The following is a 19,022-nucleotide window of genomic DNA, read 5'->3' on the forward strand; positions in this document are numbered from 1 at the left end:
GAAATCGGCCGATTGGTGCTACAGTCGAGGATCGGTCGATTGACCTTTGAGGGTGGAACTCCGCCTCGCCCGACCCCCGAGTCCTGGGGTCGGATGCGTCCGACCCTCCGAGGGTGGAACTCCGCCTCACCCGACCCCGAGTCCTGGGGTCGGAGGCGCCCGACCCTTCGGGGGTGGAACTCCGCCTCGCCCGTCCTTAGGTCCCAGGGTCGGAGGAGTCGGAGCCCCCGACATGTAGGCCGTAATCGGCTGTCCCTTTGTTGATGGAGTTGGTAGAAATCGGCCGATTAGGAGGCTGGAGCAATTGGGCCGGTATAGGCTTAAAGTGAACTATGAAGATAAAGAGGGAGTCAGCCCATGAGAGCATGATGATCAACTCCAGTACGAATCGTACTTGTAAATATTCGTTTTCGTTTAAAATTAGAGATAGAGTTCCAGTCGGTTAGGAAATCGTTTGTAACAGGTTATAAATAGCCACCTTCATAGATCTGTAATCACCACCAAAGCAATACAACAAACTACTATTTCCTTGCACTTACTTTCAAGCAGGCGACTTCGCCAATACTTTTCTTCTTTCTCACGAGTTCGTACGGGTTGGCGGGGCTGCATCAACTTGACCTCCGGCCGATCCTGTAAGTTCCGTTTATCGAGTAATATCTAAGTTTTAACTTCGGGCGCATCGCTGTCATTTCGTTTAGATTTATTCACTAGTTATCGATATTTACTAGAATCCTAGGTTTTGCCTGTTGTTCTAGTTTTATCACCAGTTATCCAGCTAGGAATTGGAGCTTTCGGCTTTCTTGTACTTCGTTATTCAATCTATTGTTTTACGCATAGCCGATCTAGATCTATTCCTAGTATTGTTACTATAGTGTTGTTTAGATTACTCCAGCAGTCTTCTTTACTAACGCTGCCCGGTAATCGGCTGTATTATAGCCGATTTCTTTATTACGGCAAATCGGCCGATTCGCGATAAGCTATCTCGAGATCGGAATCTTAGCCGATCGCAACCTCTGGGATCTGACACGTTTCTTTCCTTGCCAATCAACAGGTCAGATTGGCTGGCACGCCGCGCGAACCGCACCAGGGCGATCACCCGAACAGGAGTTAAGCAGATTCTCCCGGGTCGTGTGTCCGATGCTGGGGATTCGATCAACCGATTTCTAGCGCCAACAGAGTGCACAACCACACCTCCCACGCTAAATAGTTGAGCTAGGCTCACTTCCTAAACCTATTCTGCTTAGAATGAGAGGATCCACGAAGATGCAAAACTAACTAGCTATCAGTTTATACTTTATAGTGAAAGTTTTAATTAAATATTTTGAACCACTGGATTGCTATCGGCCGGGGCGCACTCTACCCTTAAACTAAGTTCTCCAAATTTAGAATCTGCTTTGGACGAACTCATTCGTCTGAGGTTCCTTTGGATTGTTCACGCGCTGCAGATGTCTGCCATTGCGAAGCCAGACTGGCAGCCGTTTCAAGTGGCTAATAATCTGCCATTCAGTGAATCGTGCATCACCATTTCGTGAGTGCTGCCCTCACTAAGATTTGGGATCAGGCATGACAATCGTTCAGCTCTTCTGAATGAGTAAAACTGAAACTAATCACCACAAACTTGTGAGGTGAGAGAATCAAAATTCTATGATGAACTGATGTTAGTGCCTATATAAACACTCCTTTACCTTTAGCCTTCTCCGTATGCGCGATATCGATAGCTGTAGCTTGACAATTGGTTGCGTGGGATATTGGAGATAAACAGAGAACCACGGTGTCAACACCAAGGACGCGCCCTCATCCAACTGGTTCCACCAAAATCCGAGAAGAATTTAATGTTGGGCTAGCAACATGTTACGTTGCCCCGTCTTTTAGACCCGGGGCAGTTTTTCTGATTGCAACCTTAACTCTCATTGTTCATGCAAATTGAGATGGTCTTGCAATGGTGGTCGATTAATTGACACAGGTCTACGAAAATATTCTCGTGTTTAAACATTAATAGACTGATTTTACTTGTTAATCATAACTGGTTAGCTCACAACACTTCACTCAATATTGTACAGCACGCTAGACATGGAAAAGAGAGGCAAATACAAGAGAACCAAGCTTAGAGGGTACCGAGCAGGTATTAGACAGTCAGACATACAGCCAAATCGTCTTAATAAAAAAGAATAAACATAACCCAAAATGGGACTACACTGATTATTCTTTTCTCTATCCTTAAAACACCAATAACATAAGGTGCCACCAAAGGCTCCAGCAATTGTCAGCAGGCAAGATACAAGCTTCATACATCAAGTGCTATTGGCACTCTTCCTACGCCAACGTCCAAAACTCAGCAGAGCTGTAAAACATGTATGGAGGAAGCTCACTGTAAAACCCATGCTCAAAATGTGAGGATTCTTGAAGATCTGGAAACTCACTAGCAGTTTGTAGCGAAATTTGACAAACCGAACTTAATGAAATATTTCGTACCACTGGATTACTGCCGGACAGGATAGACAGCAAATGGCGAAGTAATAATCACTCTTAAGTAAGCATGGTTTTGTAGACACATCAAGTTTGGCAGTAGTCCTCGAGTGGTCGAGTAAGGCCCTATTTGTTTCAGATTATAATCCATATAGATTATATAATTTGGATTATGGATCATGCCATGTGATCATAAAATCCTAAATGGTCCTATTTGGTAGCTTATTTGAGATTATTTATGGTTCCAAATTAGTCCCACGATGATTTTTTATTCTACTACCCATGGACCATAATCCAGCTTATAAAATCAATGAGAGAAAAAAACAGGGTCTAAATCGTGTATCCCATTTTGTAAGGTTGCTTTGGAGCATGACATGTGTTCAGTGTTCTGCATGACTATCAGCCCATTTTTGTGAGGCGAGAGATGAGTTAGCTGCTGCTCAACAACTGATGCTAATGCCTGTATATATGCACATGTTATTTTGCCTTCTTTCAAGAAAAGAATGCACTGATACGTAGTACATGTTTTGCAACAAATTCCGTGAGATATTTGAGAAAGACAAACAACAATAATCGCAATCGCGGGACCGGTGCCTGAGTAGAGAAATAACTCTGCGTCCGATGTAACTGACATGATCGTTGGATCAGAGCAACCAAACCAAATTTGCACCTACACACGGCGGGCTTGTGGAGCGAAAGATGATGAGCAACCTCCTCAGTTTTTCTAGATTGGAATTTCGAAAGCATCTTTGTGTGTGCGCGCGCGGCTGACGCTCTTTAAATTGGATACGATTCTCCTGTCAATCTCCGACTACATCACATATCCGTCAGTCAATCAATGGCCTCCTCCTCCTTGACGCGGAAATTTGTGCTCGCCGGAGTACTTGCCTTAGCATTAGCGGCGGGCTCCGAGTCCGAGGGGAGACCACCCTGCGGCACCACCACCATGAGCGGCCTGGCGGTCATGGCGGGCATACAACTGAGTTTGTCCCAGTTTGGTTAGACCTCTCATCCCAGTTTAGTTTGTGATTTTTCATATTAATAGAAGGACCATGATAACATATGTATGTAGAATTTGTCAATCCATCCAATCTCAGCAACCGTTCATGTATTGTTCGTTTTTTAATAAAGCAAAACGAGATTTGTTATAGTTCATACATTTCGCCAAAATATATGAACCGCTGATATGTTTTTTGAGCAATTCTGTTACGTTGATCTTAGAATGGCAGTACCAATTCTTAAATGGCAAAACTCATGTGAGAGTTAATTGTTTATATTATCACAACCAGTGGCCAGGCATACGTGTCTCGATGGCAGGCGTTTTTGCTCAAATATTTTGCAATTCAAATTATTGATTCTCCGATCGGCCTATACCTGTTGAGCAACATGATTGGATCCCCTAGCACGCACGCAAGGGGCGGTGCCCTCGCAAGCACACCCAGCACTCCCTCAAACACTCAATTTCGGGCTTGTTTGGATGCAGCCCTGAGAAAGCTGCCTGAGCCAAGCAACATCTGACCCTAGGCGTTTAAAATCAGACAGACCCTAGGAGTTTAAAATCAGATGTCTGAGATTGCCACTGGGCTAGGCAGCTTTCTCAGGGTCTGAACCAAACAAGCTCAGTCTGCACTCGCCGTGACATCATGGCGGTGGCCGCGCAGTGTGTCCGAGAGCACTGCGCATCAGTTCTCGTTCTCTCATAACGGTCCAACTCCCAATCTGATAATTAGACTATCATGCATATACCGGGGTAAAAAATTCTTTTGGTTACCTAATACCTACACCAAGTGTTAACAAGACGTTGCAACAAAGTCCTACGAAGTTGGCTTCTGCAATATATAGCCTATTTAGTGGGCCATTCGATTTTAAATAATGAATGGTTATCACCACTCCTGGCACCGGAAAATCTCTCAAAGAAAAAGGTTCTGGCTCTATATAAAGCCGCCATCAGTTACTAGATCATCCGAGTTCATGATGAAGCAAATACTATATGCTGACATCAAACGTGTATAGTCTATTGTGGAACCGCCACCTATTGTTGGCCAAAAAAGACCTCCATGGTATGGCATGTACTTATAATAATATCCTCTCTTTGAGTTTTAGTATTCATATGTTTTAGATGTCTACGGTCTACCAATGTGATGCAACACACTAAGTGTGGCAGCAATTTCTGAATGACGACGCACGAAATTGTCTACCCCATTTTGTAAGGTTGCTTTCGAGCGCCCTTGTGTTCGGCATGCCAATAGGTGTGACTCTCTGGCAACTACCGATAATCTGTTGCAGGATAACTACACCTGGAACCAAATGCAATCAGCCCAGTTTTGTGAGGCGAGGGGATCAAACGTCTCTACTCAACTGATGTTATATGTACACATACACTTATGTTCTTTTGCCTTCTTTTGTTATGGAGAGGATGGATGACCGATGAGTGTACACATCGTGATAGGTTTCGTGGGATCTTGAGAAAACCAATGATCACCGATGGCAACAGAAGAATCGTTGAGGCGGATATGCTTATTGTTCAAGGAGAATGGTAGAGTCCAGTACAAAAAGCCTTCGAAGCGGCGGCCGGTGAGTAGGTAATGACCGAATGTAGTTGCAACTTTTACCCAGAGTACCGAGCTCTCATCCTAATTTGGTTAATGATTTTTCTGTGAGTGTCATTTTTCTTGAGTAGAGTGGAGAGCAGAGGAAGTCACTAGTGCATGTAGGAGCATATAAAAGGAGCTGGACAAAAACTTCATTGTTTCGAGCTGTTACTCGATTAATTAGTCTGTGTTGACAGCTGACAGTACTGTCCATGTATTCATCATCCACGTAATTGCAGCCCCACGACTTCATCTATTCTTTGTTTTTCCTTTAATAAATCCACACCGAACGCTTTCACTTGTTGTAATCCTGTAAGAGAATGTCCGGTCAATGGTTCGTGTCCATCAGGGGTAAAAGAGTTGCGTTACTTGCCATCTTCGATGCACGCTGTCCTAGTCAGTTGTTCGTGGTGCTACTTTCAGTTGTGTATTGCACTCTGGAGGACACGTTCAATAGTGGTGATGGTGACTCTAATCTGTTTTCATGGTTGCATGCTGTACAAGAAAAGTTGATGTATGATTTTTTTAGACAACTTATCTAGGTGCAGATTAGTCCAACAACTTGTAAAATGCTCAATTTAGTACAATAACTTGACAAGTAGGTGCAAATTGATCTAACAACTTGTAAAATGTTACATTTAGTGCAATAACTTAGTAAATTGGTGCACCTATAATCCAAACTCTACAACGAAAATGCATTCAATAAAGTAGATCGACATGTGAATTTTCTTTGAAGTAATAATTCTTATTTTTTGTCAATAAAAGTCGTTAATCGTGACCGGCCTGTTTCTTCTCAACTGTGTATATATTTATTTGTTCATCAGTTAAAATTAAATCAAATTTTGGAATTATGTCATTAGTATTACCGAAAGACTAAAGTCCATAAAAGAGATCCTGGGACCTTAGGTTTGTTTTGCACTGTATTCAACAACTGTAGAGAAGCATGTTTGTTCCTATTAGTTTAGCTTATTTTTACTTTCTTAACAAGTACACGAGCCTTTAAAAGAATATTAATGCAAATTTCTAAATGGTATTGTTAGTAGCATTAACATATTTGGGTTTTTTAGCCGAACGAAAATGCATATAATCAAACTAAAAATAGTGAGGGTGAACTTATCAATATTGAATAGGAAATGAAATATTCTTAATCAAAATTAAATTATTGCATAAAAAATTAATTAATATATATGAGGACATAACATTAATTTCCTAAATATTGAAGGTTCTCCTTGTCAAATACATTACCATTGCGATACTAATATCAATGGTCAAATAATGCTCAATAATTTGTTCCGACGCAAATATACTCTGGCCCGATTGTCGGTGTTTTATACTCGGCAACCTACCGAGGGGTATCCCGAGATAGTAGATTGGTTGGTGGGGGAGCGCCGGACGTGGAACTCAAAGGTAAAAGCGAGGATACAAGACACGAATTTATACAAGTTCAAACCGCCAAACTAGCGTAATACCCTACGTCATGTTTGGGGTGTTGTATATTGCGCCCTGCGCTTGGGTGTTGTTTAGTGTTGAGAATTTTGTCCTCTGTTGTGGTTCTATGAGGTCTTGACCTGTCGATCTAGGGACCCATACCCTCCTTTATACTCCAAGGTGCAGGATTACTAGTCGATTACAAGGTATGAGTCATAGTAGGATTACATAGTAGGATTACAGAGGAATCCTAGTAGGAATCCGTTTTCTTCCTTCCTTGCGGGTAATGGGGATCTATCCCTAACACCGACAGCAAATATGTGACTTGTTACAACATTTGGACTTCGGATGGACCAATTTGCCAAGTTATGGTACTAAATTGAGCATTTTACAAGTTGTTGGACTAATCTGCATCCACATTTCAAGTAATTGTAATAGATAAAATATTTTACAAGTTGTTGCACAATAGATACAATTTATTTAATTTTTTTTGACCTGGTGAAGCCCACGCTCAGAGGGCATTCTTAGAGACGTGGAAACTCCGATCCCTAGCAACTTTTAGTGAGATCTTTTATCTAGATTTAATGAAATGTATTAGACCACCAGACAGCACCGGACGTTGCAAGACATTCAACCCTCAAAGAAAAACAGTGCCAAGTAATCACCCAAAATTTTAGCATCATTTTTGCACGACTAGTTTAGGTATTCGCGTGGGATCCCATTGGATTATTCATGTGTTCTTGATGTTTGCTGATCGATGTGAAGCAGTGCACTCTAAATTTGGCAGCAGTTTCGAATGAATGGCTATATTATATATCATCCATCCCCATTTCATGAGGTCGCTTTGGAGCATCCATGTGTTCTGCATGCATAACAGTACGTGAAATGTGAAGAACACTTCAGATTTGGGCATCATGCAAAGAGCTGGTGAGAACTGATCAGCTGTTCCGGATGACTAAAATTGAATAGAGCACATTAAGCAAGAAAAGCAAAAGTCTACGCATAACTGACGTGAAGGCTTATATATACCCTCTGTTTTTCCTAATTCGAACAAAGAGAATGCATGGCCATCTCTTTCCTTGGGGAAAGATTGTGGAGTTTCGTGGGATAGTGGAGATAAAACAAAGAACAGCGATGCGCAGAGAAATGTTGTCTCAGTTCAGTTAGGGAGGTAGGAAGTTCATCAATCTGTAACGCAACCTACTCTTGTTTCATCCATCTGCCGTCTGTAACCCTCAGCGAGCGGCACCACTCCCACTCCAATGCAACAAGTAAAAACCGGCACTTACATTCGAGCAGGGCGGAAGCAACATCGGCACGAGTATCGAGAGGAGCAGGGTGATGTTTGCACAAGTCATTGCTAACCAGTGGCCTAGGTTACAAAGTCCGGATCAGCCTCATGTACTCTTTGATGTTACCTAAACCTACCTAAACCTGAACAGCCCTACCTAAACCTGAACAGCTTTCAGTGAGAACGGAACAGCCCCTTACCGTCACCGCCACACTGAATGGATTCTGCGTATTGTAACCACTGAACAGAAGTTGTATTTTGCATATTGTAAAGTGTGCTTTTTAATATGTCTTCTCACCAATTCAGCACTGACCATTCCCTCTAATATCGTGTGGGTGAAATAAAAAGTTAAAGGCTTACAAAATCTTCTATTGCTTGTGAATCGACGTATTATAATAGAACGATTAAGGTCTATAAACATAATATTAGAAATCCTTGTAAATCTTGCATTGTAGAATTGTACTTTTGATTGTACTTTTGAGTTTTAAAGTAGTACCACGAATACTCGTAAGCCTTCCATTGTAGCATTGTTAAACTGATAGATATATGCTCGAGGGAAGAACAGTGAGGACTGAGGAGCACCGCGTCCAATTAGCTTGTTATGGTGCATAGGCCGATATGGTAAGTACGCTCGGAATGGACGCGGTGTAGCTTGTCATTTAGTTCATTTTAGTTTTGTTAAGTCAACCTTCTCTGACTTTAATCAAAATTTTAATATAACGAAAAAGGTTAATATTTTGGTAGTGCATTTAAACAGTTTAAGACAAAAGTAAAGCGAACTATAATTTGAAGGGGAAAAATATATTTTACTATCCTCCCCAATTCAATTTGTCCACTTAGCCCGTTAAGCTTAGCCCATTAAGCAAAATTTAGGTTTGATTGGCTTCCCGAACTATTTCATTTAATTCAATTTACCTTCTAATGAGTTTTTTCTTTTTTATTTCTCCATGAACAAATTGAGTTTTAGTTTCAAATTTTGTGAGTGGATAGGCAACATGATGCTTTGTATTAAAAAATATATTAACTTTTTTCATGATTATTAGGTGAGGAATTAATAAAAATACCATAAAAGTAGTCATAACAATTTTTTAATACATTTTTTGTAACATAGGACCTCATGTTACAATTCATCTTGCAAAATTTAAAATCAAGTTAAAAAAAGAGAAACATCACTAGAGGGTAAACTGGACCAACTTAAATAAAATTGTTCAAAGGAATAGGCAGATGAAGTGGATTAGTTTTTCTGATTCACAGAATCACAGTTGGTGCATACGGCGATACGGTGAGCGCGGTCGAAACGAGAGGCAAAAATCTAAGTTGCCTGCCCACTCAAACCTAACAGCCATATTTTAGTAAAATATAGCAAGGACTATTTAAAGTATTCCTTTCCTTATCCTTGAACAATCCTTGGTTTATATAGATCTAAGTCGAACACTACTAAGATACAGTGCCAGTGGCCCATACAATTGTCAATTGAAGTTACAGCAAGCGCCCAAGTTGGCACGCCAAGTGTCCAAATATTTTTACTCAATACAGTGCAGCACACGAGCCCTTCAAAAAACCTTACAAGAGCAGTCCCTTTACCCATGAGTCAATTTCTAATGTACAAAAGTAACTAAAACTCATACGCCATTTGCTTGCTAGCGTAGATTTGAGACATCCAGAACAGAGACGGGCATGATACCCATGGAGACATCATTCGTGAAGAACCAAAGTCCAAATTAAAAAAGAAGTGGTCACAAAGAAGTTTCTCAGCATGGTACTAGCTGATAAAAGATCACGTCGTATGAACCCTAGAAGGAAGAGGGCCAGCTAAGCATCCCATGGGATACTGGTTCAGCGTTTTTTCTGATCCTTCCCTGTCTTCATATCATGGGTGAGCATTCTAGGAGCAATGGCCATCGCCATGAGCTCCTGGAACAGAAGCTTACAAGCATAGGGTATGTGTACCTGTCAACATAGTAATATTTATAGCATCAGTTAAACCAGCAGTTAAATAGTTTAAATGCAACATTGGTGGTTTCAAGATACAAACAGTTCCACTTACTTGGACAATGTCAGTTTTGTTCTTGCAGCCCCTACACTCAAATGAGTTTTTCTTTAGGTTGGCGATTGCGATGAGACCACATTTCTCGCATACATGGACTCTGTATGCATCACTCTGGTCAAACAGCCTTTCCTTCAGGAAGAAAGCTGCTCCATGGGCGATCATACAATCCCTTTCCATTTCTCCAAAGCGGAGACCACCGTCACGCGAACGCCCCTCTGCTGGCTGTCGGGTGAGTATCTGAACAGGACCACGACCTCTAGAATGTATCTTGTCGTCCACCATGTGCTTGAGTCTTTGGTAATATGTGGGACCCAGAAAAATCATAGCTGTCAGTTTCCTTCCAGTGTGACCATTGTACATGGTCTCAAATCCACGCATTTGATAACCACATTTATGAAGAGCTTTGCTGATGTTATCCACCTGGTATCAAGGCAAAATATATAAGACACAGAGTCAACATAGCAAATCCCCAGTTTTTTCATTGCCAGATTTACACAGCACAAGCCCCAAGAAATATCAATTATCACTATTACTTTGTGCAACTATACTATAACCAACTGCATCAACCCTTGAATTCAATATTTTCTTAAGAATAAGACAAAAGTCAGGAAGGAATCAGGAATAACGAGTCTCCGGAAAGAACACTTACAGTAACATCAGTGAATGGAGTCGCATCTCCTTCCTTCCCCATGTGAGCTGCAACTTTACCCATAATACACTCAATCAGCTGTCCAATAGTCATACGGGATGGAATAGCATGTGGATTCACAATAATATCAGGTGTGATGCCTTCAATCGTCCATGGCATGTCCTCTTGTGTGTAAGTCATCCCAACAGTTCCTTTTTGTCCATGCCTACTGCTAAACTTGTCTCCAATTTGTGGAATGCGAACTGATCGCATTCTAACCTTGACAAATCTTAGACCATCAGCATTTGTTGTTAACAGAACCTGCACAGAATACAACAGCCTTAGTGGCCTGTTGGTTTCAAACTCATAACAACCACCTGCTAATATAAGAAGGTTTGAGAAACTACTAACCTGATCTACCATACCACTTTCACTGTGCCGCAGAGAAGTACTATGATCGCGCTTAGAATATCTAGAAGCTTGCCCTTGAGCGTCATCTTGTGGAATAGGAGATGTCTTCCCAATAATGACATCTTCACCCGAGACCCTTGTTCCCTGATACATGAATTAAACATATGCAATCAGCATTGCCCCTGATAAAAATAAGTCTGCAGCAATGATCTACTCACAGGTGGTGCAAGGCCATCATCATCTAGTTTATCGTATGACCCATGGCGCATTCCCTACAACGAAAGGTTATAACAACATTAGCCTGATGAGAGGAAGAAAAATATAAAACAATTTAAAAAACACACCATAGTATTCTCCCTATTTGGGCGACCAAATTCCTCTTTGACAAGTGTCCCCATCTTCTTCTCCTCATCTCTGCATATGAAGTTCAAAACTTAGATTGCAAGCAGTCAAGGACTAGACTACTGCACGATGGCATAGCTTAATAAATTTGCACTATACCTGTAAGAGCGGAAAAATAGTGATCGGAAGAACCCACGATCTATGGAAGATTGATTCATGATAACTGAATCTTCTTGGTTATAACCAGAGTAGCAAGAGATAGCGACGATTGCGTTCTACACAAATCATGAAAATAATGCATCAATCAATGCATATAGTACAAATAAAACATAATGTACAGAAAGCTAAATGCCCTGCGGTAAGACTAGAATGTTCACTCACAATGCCAGCTGGTAACTGTCTGAAGTGCAAATGTTCCATAGCACGTGTAGTAACTAGAGGCTTTTGTGGGTAGTAGAGAACGTAGGCCAATGTGTCCTGAATCATGATGGTTGGATAAGGTTCAGACATATATCATCAAGCAAAGAAATCAAAAAAATGTTTACTCACCATTCTTAACTGGTAGTTGGTGACATAAATTCCCATGGCTTGCTTTCCCATAGCAGACTGATATGTATTACGAGGTGACTGCATTATCAATGGGAGGAATTAGACTTCGTCAGAGGGAAAAAGTTGTAGCACTGGAACATTGTGGAAGTGAAAGATTTACCTGGTTGTGATCAGGAAAAGGAATAATTGATGCACAAACACCAAGAATCAAAGAAGGATGGATCTCACAATGCGTGTAGGTCTCAGAATACGCCTCCTCTGGGTTGTGTCTTGCATTTATAAGGTCCTGAAATTTTTTCATTGGCGTTAGCAGGTGAAAGTCAACACAGAAGGAAAAAGGTAAAGCTATTAATGAAATGCCATGGAATGGAGTATACAAAGTTTCTCCACATAGAAGAAACTTCATAATTGTCTTCCACAGACAAGGATTTCAGAATATGTTAAATCAGGTAAACAAGCATATCTTACTTACATTTATAGTCATGGAGATCATGGTAGTCTCCTCTTCTTCGGTATCTATGTACTCTATATATCCTTTTGAGACCAACTCATGCCAACCTTCATCAGGAGTCTCCTGGATAAAAGAAGCATATGAGAAAAAATATGCAAATATAAAGTTAAATGCAAGTCAGCAAATGTTGATAAACATCAGACCCTTTGTTGCAATGCTCGGATATGCGCCTTCTTGATGAGCAGCCTCTGGTTCTCAACAATAAACAATGGACGACTGCAACGCCCATAATCCGTGTAGAGTCGAAGTTCTTTAAGACGGATATCACGAACCACACCAACTTCAGTGTTGACATCAATCTGAAAATGAAAAACAAGCAAATTTGAGATCTTATGGTCCTCTGAGTGGAATCCTTAACCTGCAATGTGTTGCCATGTCATTGTAAAACCATACTATAGTAGATGAAATTTGCAGCATATAATTATATTACGAAAAGAAGTTTAAATTGCATATGACACCACCATTGCTAAAATATTTGCACCCTATCAGTCACATATATATAGTTTACGCTTCCACATGTGTGTGGGTGAATAATTGGCGATTTTATAACTCATCTAATTTGCCATTTTGTCTGCAGTGTCAAAATGAAAATTAGACATTAAAGCATGGAACAAACCTGTCTTCTTAAACGCCTAAGAGTCTTCACCAGCAGGTCAGGGTTCCTATGAATTCCAACCCAACAACCATTGACAAAAATTTTAGCAGCTTGTGGAATGACGGCTGGTGATATCTCCTGCAGAAAATGGGTAAATAGTAAATAAAACATTGTAAGAAATTAAACTAGAACAAAACCATAAGGTTGGGAAGGTAAAACAAAATAAAATCACATGAACACATTGACACGAAGGAATAAAAAACAAACCTCAAAATTTTCTGTGCCCCACTCCTCCAAAAATTCCAAAATTGGATTTGCAGCAGAACCAACAGTGATGTATACCATCAAGGCAAGATTTTTCACCAAGCCGCAAGCCTGTGCACAAGGCACACACAGAATTATAGGACAACTGAATAATCAACGGTTTGGCTCAGGAAATATGACTTAAGGCACCAAATCACTTACTTGTCCTTCTGGTGTTTCAGCAGGACACATCATTCCCCAATGAGAGTTATGCAACTGGCGGGGCTTTGCCAATTTCCCTATTGGTAAGATTAGAACAGAATTTTAAAATCAAGTCTTCATGGAGAAAAAAGTATTATAGGATATAAAATCTGCGATATCCACCTTCACGCCCAATGGGAGAGTTCAGCCTCCGGAGATGTGACAGCGTAGAAGCATAAGTCAGGCGATTGAGCACCTTTGTAAGAAGAATTGCAGAACATAGATCAGCAATTTTTTTCACTAAATGGAATCAAAAGTAGTGATTTAAATGAGTATTGAAGTGATCAAGGAAAAATAGACACCTGAGAAACCCCCGCTCTGGTTCCAGCTTGGTTAGCCTGCCCCCAGTTCCCAGTAGCAAGGGAATACTTCAAGCCGCTGGTAATAGTTTTTGCTTTGATAGCAAATTGCAAATTAACTTCCTTTCCATTATCTACACACTAGAACCAAGGAAAAAGAGGAGTTAATAACTATCAGCACTGAATGGAAGAGAAAAAAGAATTTCACAATATAGATAGCAAGAAACCTTTTGCACATAAGATCTCACATCCCTTGTTAACTTCCTGAAGAGCTGTAGTTGCAGGAGAGAAACAAAGTTGGTACTATATCCAGAAAAAGGGACTAACATCATTTCAATATTCTGGTATATTTAGACAAACCATTCTAAACAGCCCTCCAAGCAATGGACCAGCAAGATCTAGTCTTTTGTTGCCATAATGATCTCGGTCGTCCTCAGCTCTTCGACCAAGAGCACACATCAGTAGGCGGTGAATAATGTATCTGCAAAACAAGAGTACAGAAAATTACCCTCTCTACTTTCAAGTTTAAATAGAAATTAATATTACAGATGCCTCACAGATGGCTTGACAAGGAGCACGTACCCAAAATAGTATGCCTTCTTAGTTTCACAAAATTCCCCCACACCAACATGAGGCAACATTTCCTTTTGAAGTATTTCTTTTGCATACCTAAAATTAAAAAAATGAGAGTATTAGCAGAACTATAACTCAAACCCGTAGTGATGCAATGTCAATTCTTTACTCGACATACTTAATTCTCTTTTCTCGAGTGACACCAACTGTAGCTCCACGCTTTCCAATATAGTCCAGAGCAACCTATGAAGAAGGCTCAGTTCAAAACGTACCATAAGTAACAACCAAACAAAACAACATGCTTGCAAGTAAAACTAACTAGTTGAAGTAAAACAGGGCGTCTTCCACCTCTCTTCCATAAGTACCTGTTGATTTTGAATAACAAAAGCTTCCTCCAGGGATGGGCGTAGTAATTCCATCATTTGTGTATCAGAAAAGTCATAACATATGTGCTCCAGTATATCTTTGTCAGCAACAAATCCTAATGCTCGAAAAACAATGATAATGGGAATGTCCGCACGAATATAGGGCAGAGTAGCACGGATATATTGACCAGATGAACCCTGCAGTATGAGGAACATCACAAATGTAACATCTCATAAGACCAGCTAACCAGCCATACTGCAACCTGACTTGTACAAGATGACAGCTATACAAGCAAATGCATTTATTGCGAATTAATTTTTTTAAATTATAAGAAGTCACTAACCCCTTTTGCTCCTGCTCGCGAAAGCATCCTTACAAACATGCTGCTGGCTGGTCTGTTCTGGTTCTCAGCCATGGAACGGACTTCAGCCACATATGAAAATTTGTTTGGTTGCCTCTTCTTAAAGACATAAACATGGTTGGTGCTCATCTTCTCCTGGGCAATAAGAACCTTTTCGCTTCCATTGATAATGAAATAACCGCCTTGGTCATAAGGGCACTCCCCGAGTTCGGTAAGGTCCTTCTCAGATTGTTGATATAGTGTGCAGTAACTAGAACGCAACATGATTGGAACCTGCAGGTTATTAGAAGGTTGAGGAGCCAATAATACAATTGAGAAAACTTTCTTCAAATGTTAAATACAGCACCTTCCCAATGAACACTTTCGGGTAATCTGAAGTTTCTGTAACTTCCTCACAGTCATGTCCTTTCTTCATTACTCTGTATGATACATCAACGTACAGTGGTGCCGAGTATGTCAAGTTCCTGAGCCTTGCCGATTTTGGAAATAAAGTAGCTGTCTCTCCATCAGCTTCTGTCATCATTGGCTTGCTGAGATAGATTTGACCAAAGCTGATCTTGTGCAGAGTCTAGTGAAGAATATAGTGTAACCATTAGTCATAAGGAGAATGGCAAAAGAATAAATAATAGGATGAGACGGGTTCCATTAACACAACATCAGGCTTTGGTATATGTTATTTTATTAATGGATATTTTTCACATATAGATAGAATGGCATGATGTATTTCTAGGAATTTAAGACGACCATATTGACCCAAGCATCAGATTGCTATTGATCAAAACATTCCTTTTCGCTTTACTATGCAATTTTAGAATATATCTTGGAACATTTTAATACAAGTTTCACTTTATAATCTTCCATAATTACTAATAAAAGGAGAAATGTTCCCTGGCATCAATATGTTTTGTATTTACTGACGAGTGCTTCTGCGCAAAAACATCCATAAAAGCAATTCGTGTCTCAGATGACTTCTCTAAGAATTTAGAAAGGTCTTGAAACTTATCTGTTTTTTGCGAGTGCTTTGCAATAACATCATTGATTGATTTCACAGAAAATCTGAATGCTAATCTTTGAATTGTGTTTTTCCTTTGCAAACACTTCAGCTACCATTATCCATCAGCTAGTTCCTCAAACAAATAAAGTACAAGTAGTCATCACAAGACCTTAGCTACATGCTAGCTTCATCATAAGATCAACTCCATATATGTCTAGTGACAGCTGAAATCACTAAAAATGCCCTCGTTCAATGTACAAAACTCACTCTAGCCTCTTAACTCAACCGAGCCCACCACATCATACCGAGCAAACTTAAGCAGAAGCTAATCTAAACACTAAAACTAAACAATGCCACCCTCCAAAATTCCAAACTGACCACCAATGTCAGGGTTTAGGGTTGCTGCATATCATTGCAAAATTCTCCCTCCAGCCATAAAATTGAACACTACTAATGGCTGTGCCAGCTCCAAAACCCTAAGTAGGTGCTGACCCCTGCCCATCGCTACTGAGACGCCAGACCATACCGAGCTCCCCCAACCCTAACCGCCCAATCTAGCAGCAGCAAACAGCGAAAAATTCAAGCCACGCTTGCTAGGATCGATCAGGGTGGGGCAACAACCTCGGCGAACTCGGCCTGGCGGCCGGGGTTGTGCTGCGACTCGGGGCGGATCTCGATGTCGGCGGACTCGTCGACGATCTCCTGCATGGTGTTCTGGATGAACTCGTCGAATGAGTCGAGCTGCTGGCGCACGAGGCCCTTCTCCTCGAAGTAGGCGGAGATGACGGCCCAGGCGTCCTCCTGGGTGATCTCCTCCTCGTCCCGCTGCTCGGCGTCCCCGTCCCCGTCCTCTTCCATCTCGTCCCCGTCCCCGCCGCCGTACCCCACCTCCTCCTCCTCCTCCGCGTACCCCGCGTGGCCGCCGCGGTGCTGGTGGTGCCCGCCGTAGCCCATCTCCATCCCCTCCTCGTACTCGTCGTCCTCCATGGCCGGAGGAACCCTAGACCTAGTGGCTGGCTGATGCGCCGGGGGCGGGGTGGGGCGGGGCGAGGCGAGGGGTCTGTGTCTCGGCGAGCCGCAGCCGCCTCTCGCGAGAGCTCGGAGACGGGGAGGGGGGCGGGGCGAAGTAGGGAGAGGGGAAGTGGAATTGGGGGCGATTGCCTGATTTTGTTCGCAAGATATCCGAAGGTGTAGAACAGGCGAGGTCGGTTTGGGGAGTTCGGGCCTTTTTGGGCCGGCTGGAAGAACGACGGGTGGATTCATGGGCTTTCAAGGTCCGGGGTTGGGGCCCAGCCAGTTAGATTAAGCAAACTTTAGTGTTCAGAAGATTTGCGAAAGGGGACGTTTGGTTTGGAGATGGCTAAACCAAAACTTGTCTTATTCAGCGGTGAGCAGCATGTTTTCAGAAAAGAACACGACCTTAATTGAACATGTAATCTTACCGTTTCTTGTCGAAGTATTTTGTTTTGAAAAAAACTTGTCTTCGCCTCCGATGGCGAGGTGGATTGTGTGTCAGTGGCGCCTGCACGCTTTCTCGCCGTCAAAGGTCAAAACCCACAGCCAGCACCAGCACTGAAGGATTCAAGGCGATCTCTGCACACCAACTCTCTGGAGCCACTAGTACTCGGAATAACAAAGTTAATCTTTTCTTTTAACGTAAGAAATTTGCCGTAAATTTTATTAGCAGAGAGAAAAGAAAACAAGAATAAAACAAGCAACTCAAAAACAAAGAGAAAGACGAAAGGAGGGGGAGGGGCAACTACAACTCCCCAAACGACTCAAACACCCGGCAACTACTACAAACAGCAGGAGCAAGGCAATAACCCAAGGAAAAGAGTCAGCCCAGCACTTAGTTGTTGGGCAAGAAGGCGCAGAACTAGTCGAAGATCTCTCCCTAGTTGTCGCAGCTTGGTAGTATTGAGCATCATTTTTAATCAACGAAGCCACTTCTACCACTTCCTTTGATACGTTCTGGAAAATTTTCTTCCAAATATTCCAGCAAAAATAAAGAATGAGTCCATCGAAAACGGGTTCCTGTTTCTTATTGAAGTTCCGTCGCAGTCGTTTCCACTAGCCGTGGATGGAGTGCGATGATGGTGCTTGTAAATCCTACCTGCCTAGCCAAGCTATCAATTAGGTCCATACTGCACGGGTGAATGGGCATTCCAAGCAGAGGTGTGTGGGCGTTTCTGGGCAAGAATTGCAGAGCTTGCATAGGGGTTCATGTGGCCAACCTCATTTTGCTAGGTTGTTGGCTGTGAGGATTTTGTGTTGAAGGAGGATCCACGCGAAGATTCTGCACTTAGGCTCTGCTCGTGCTTTCCAAATTTGCGTGGAAGTGAGTTTCTTGTATCGTTCCATGAATTGTATCCGGTAAGCACTCTGTGTAGTGTACTAGCCATCCTGTGTCCATTTCCACTTAATCTCATCTTACGAGTCTACGTCACAAGCTACTAGCCTTATCTCATCCCATAGCGATAAGTATTCCTGAAGTTCATCCGTTGTGTGGATAGGAAAGATATGTTTTATCCAACTGTTGTTCTCAGTGGCTTTGAGCACTGTGATATTTTTCCTTTGAGCACTGTGATATTTTTCCTTTTGGCTTTGCGGTACAGAGGTGGGGCTATGTTTTTAGGAGCCTGTCCATTGACCCAGTTGGAATGTCAAAAGCTGGCCTTGTCTCCTTTTCTGGCCGTGACGATTGTTGAGGCGTTGAAGAGGTCTTTGTCGGCGCTATCACGGGGGATATCTAGATTTGCCCATGGCCTATCAGCATACTTCCATTTGAACCAATGCCATCTCAGTCTCAAAGCTCGCGCAGACTGCTCCAAATCCAATATACCCAAACACCCGAGGTCTTTTGGTGTACAGACTGTCGGCCTGTTGACAAAGCAATGCCCGCCACTAACTTTCTCCGGTTCCTCTCCTTTCCACAGGAAGCTTCTTCGCATTTTGTCAATTTGTTTCAGTAGCCATTTTTGCATTGGAAAAACTGTTAGGTGATAAATTGGTTGTGCTATCAATACACTCTTGACTAACATCTCCCTACCACCTATTGATAAA

At 41.9% G+C, this 19,022-nt stretch overlaps 1 protein-coding gene across 1 annotated transcript; it reads right to left on the reverse strand.

Annotated features, from left to right (window-relative positions):
* Positions 1 to 9,219: 9,219 nt before the first annotated feature.
* On the reverse strand, positions 9,220 to 17,076 carry LOC117837811 (DNA-directed RNA polymerase II subunit RPB2). The gene is made up of 25 exons (XM_034717586.2): positions 16,581 to 17,076; positions 15,312 to 15,533; positions 14,948 to 15,238; positions 14,604 to 14,801; positions 14,417 to 14,481; positions 14,248 to 14,334; positions 14,026 to 14,146; positions 13,893 to 13,937; positions 13,669 to 13,806; positions 13,490 to 13,562; positions 13,328 to 13,404; positions 13,130 to 13,237; positions 12,884 to 13,000; positions 12,411 to 12,566; positions 12,229 to 12,330; positions 11,917 to 12,042; positions 11,757 to 11,834; positions 11,589 to 11,684; positions 11,367 to 11,482; positions 11,210 to 11,279; positions 11,084 to 11,137; positions 10,866 to 11,009; positions 10,476 to 10,775; positions 9,824 to 10,246; positions 9,220 to 9,726 (listed from the first exon to the last, which is right to left on the reverse strand). The coding sequence occupies exons 1-25, from the start codon at positions 16,944 to 16,946 to the stop codon at positions 9,613 to 9,615; spliced, it is 3,687 nt and encodes a 1,228-aa protein (XP_034573477.1). The 5' UTR covers positions 16,947 to 17,076; the 3' UTR covers positions 9,220 to 9,612.
* Positions 17,077 to 19,022: the final 1,946 nt, after the last annotated feature.

The sequence above is a fragment of the Setaria viridis genome, chromosome 9 (genome assembly GCF_005286985.2).
Source record: "Setaria viridis chromosome 9, Setaria_viridis_v4.0, whole genome shotgun sequence".
Lineage (NCBI taxonomy): Eukaryota > Viridiplantae > Streptophyta > Magnoliopsida > Poales > Poaceae > Setaria > Setaria viridis.

Coding starts and splice junctions, on each gene's coding strand:
- LOC117837811 (XM_034717586.2), bottom strand. CDS start 16,946: ATGGAGGACGACGAGTACGAGGAGGGGATGGAGATGGGCTACGGCGGG. Junction 13,238..13,327: donor CTGAAACACCAGAAGGACAA/GTAAGTGATTTG, acceptor CCTTGTGCACAG/GCTTGCGGCTTGGTGAAAAA. Junction 11,483..11,588: donor GACAGTTACCAGCTGGCATT/GTGAGTGAACAT, acceptor TGATTTGTGTAG/AACGCAATCGTCGCTATCTC.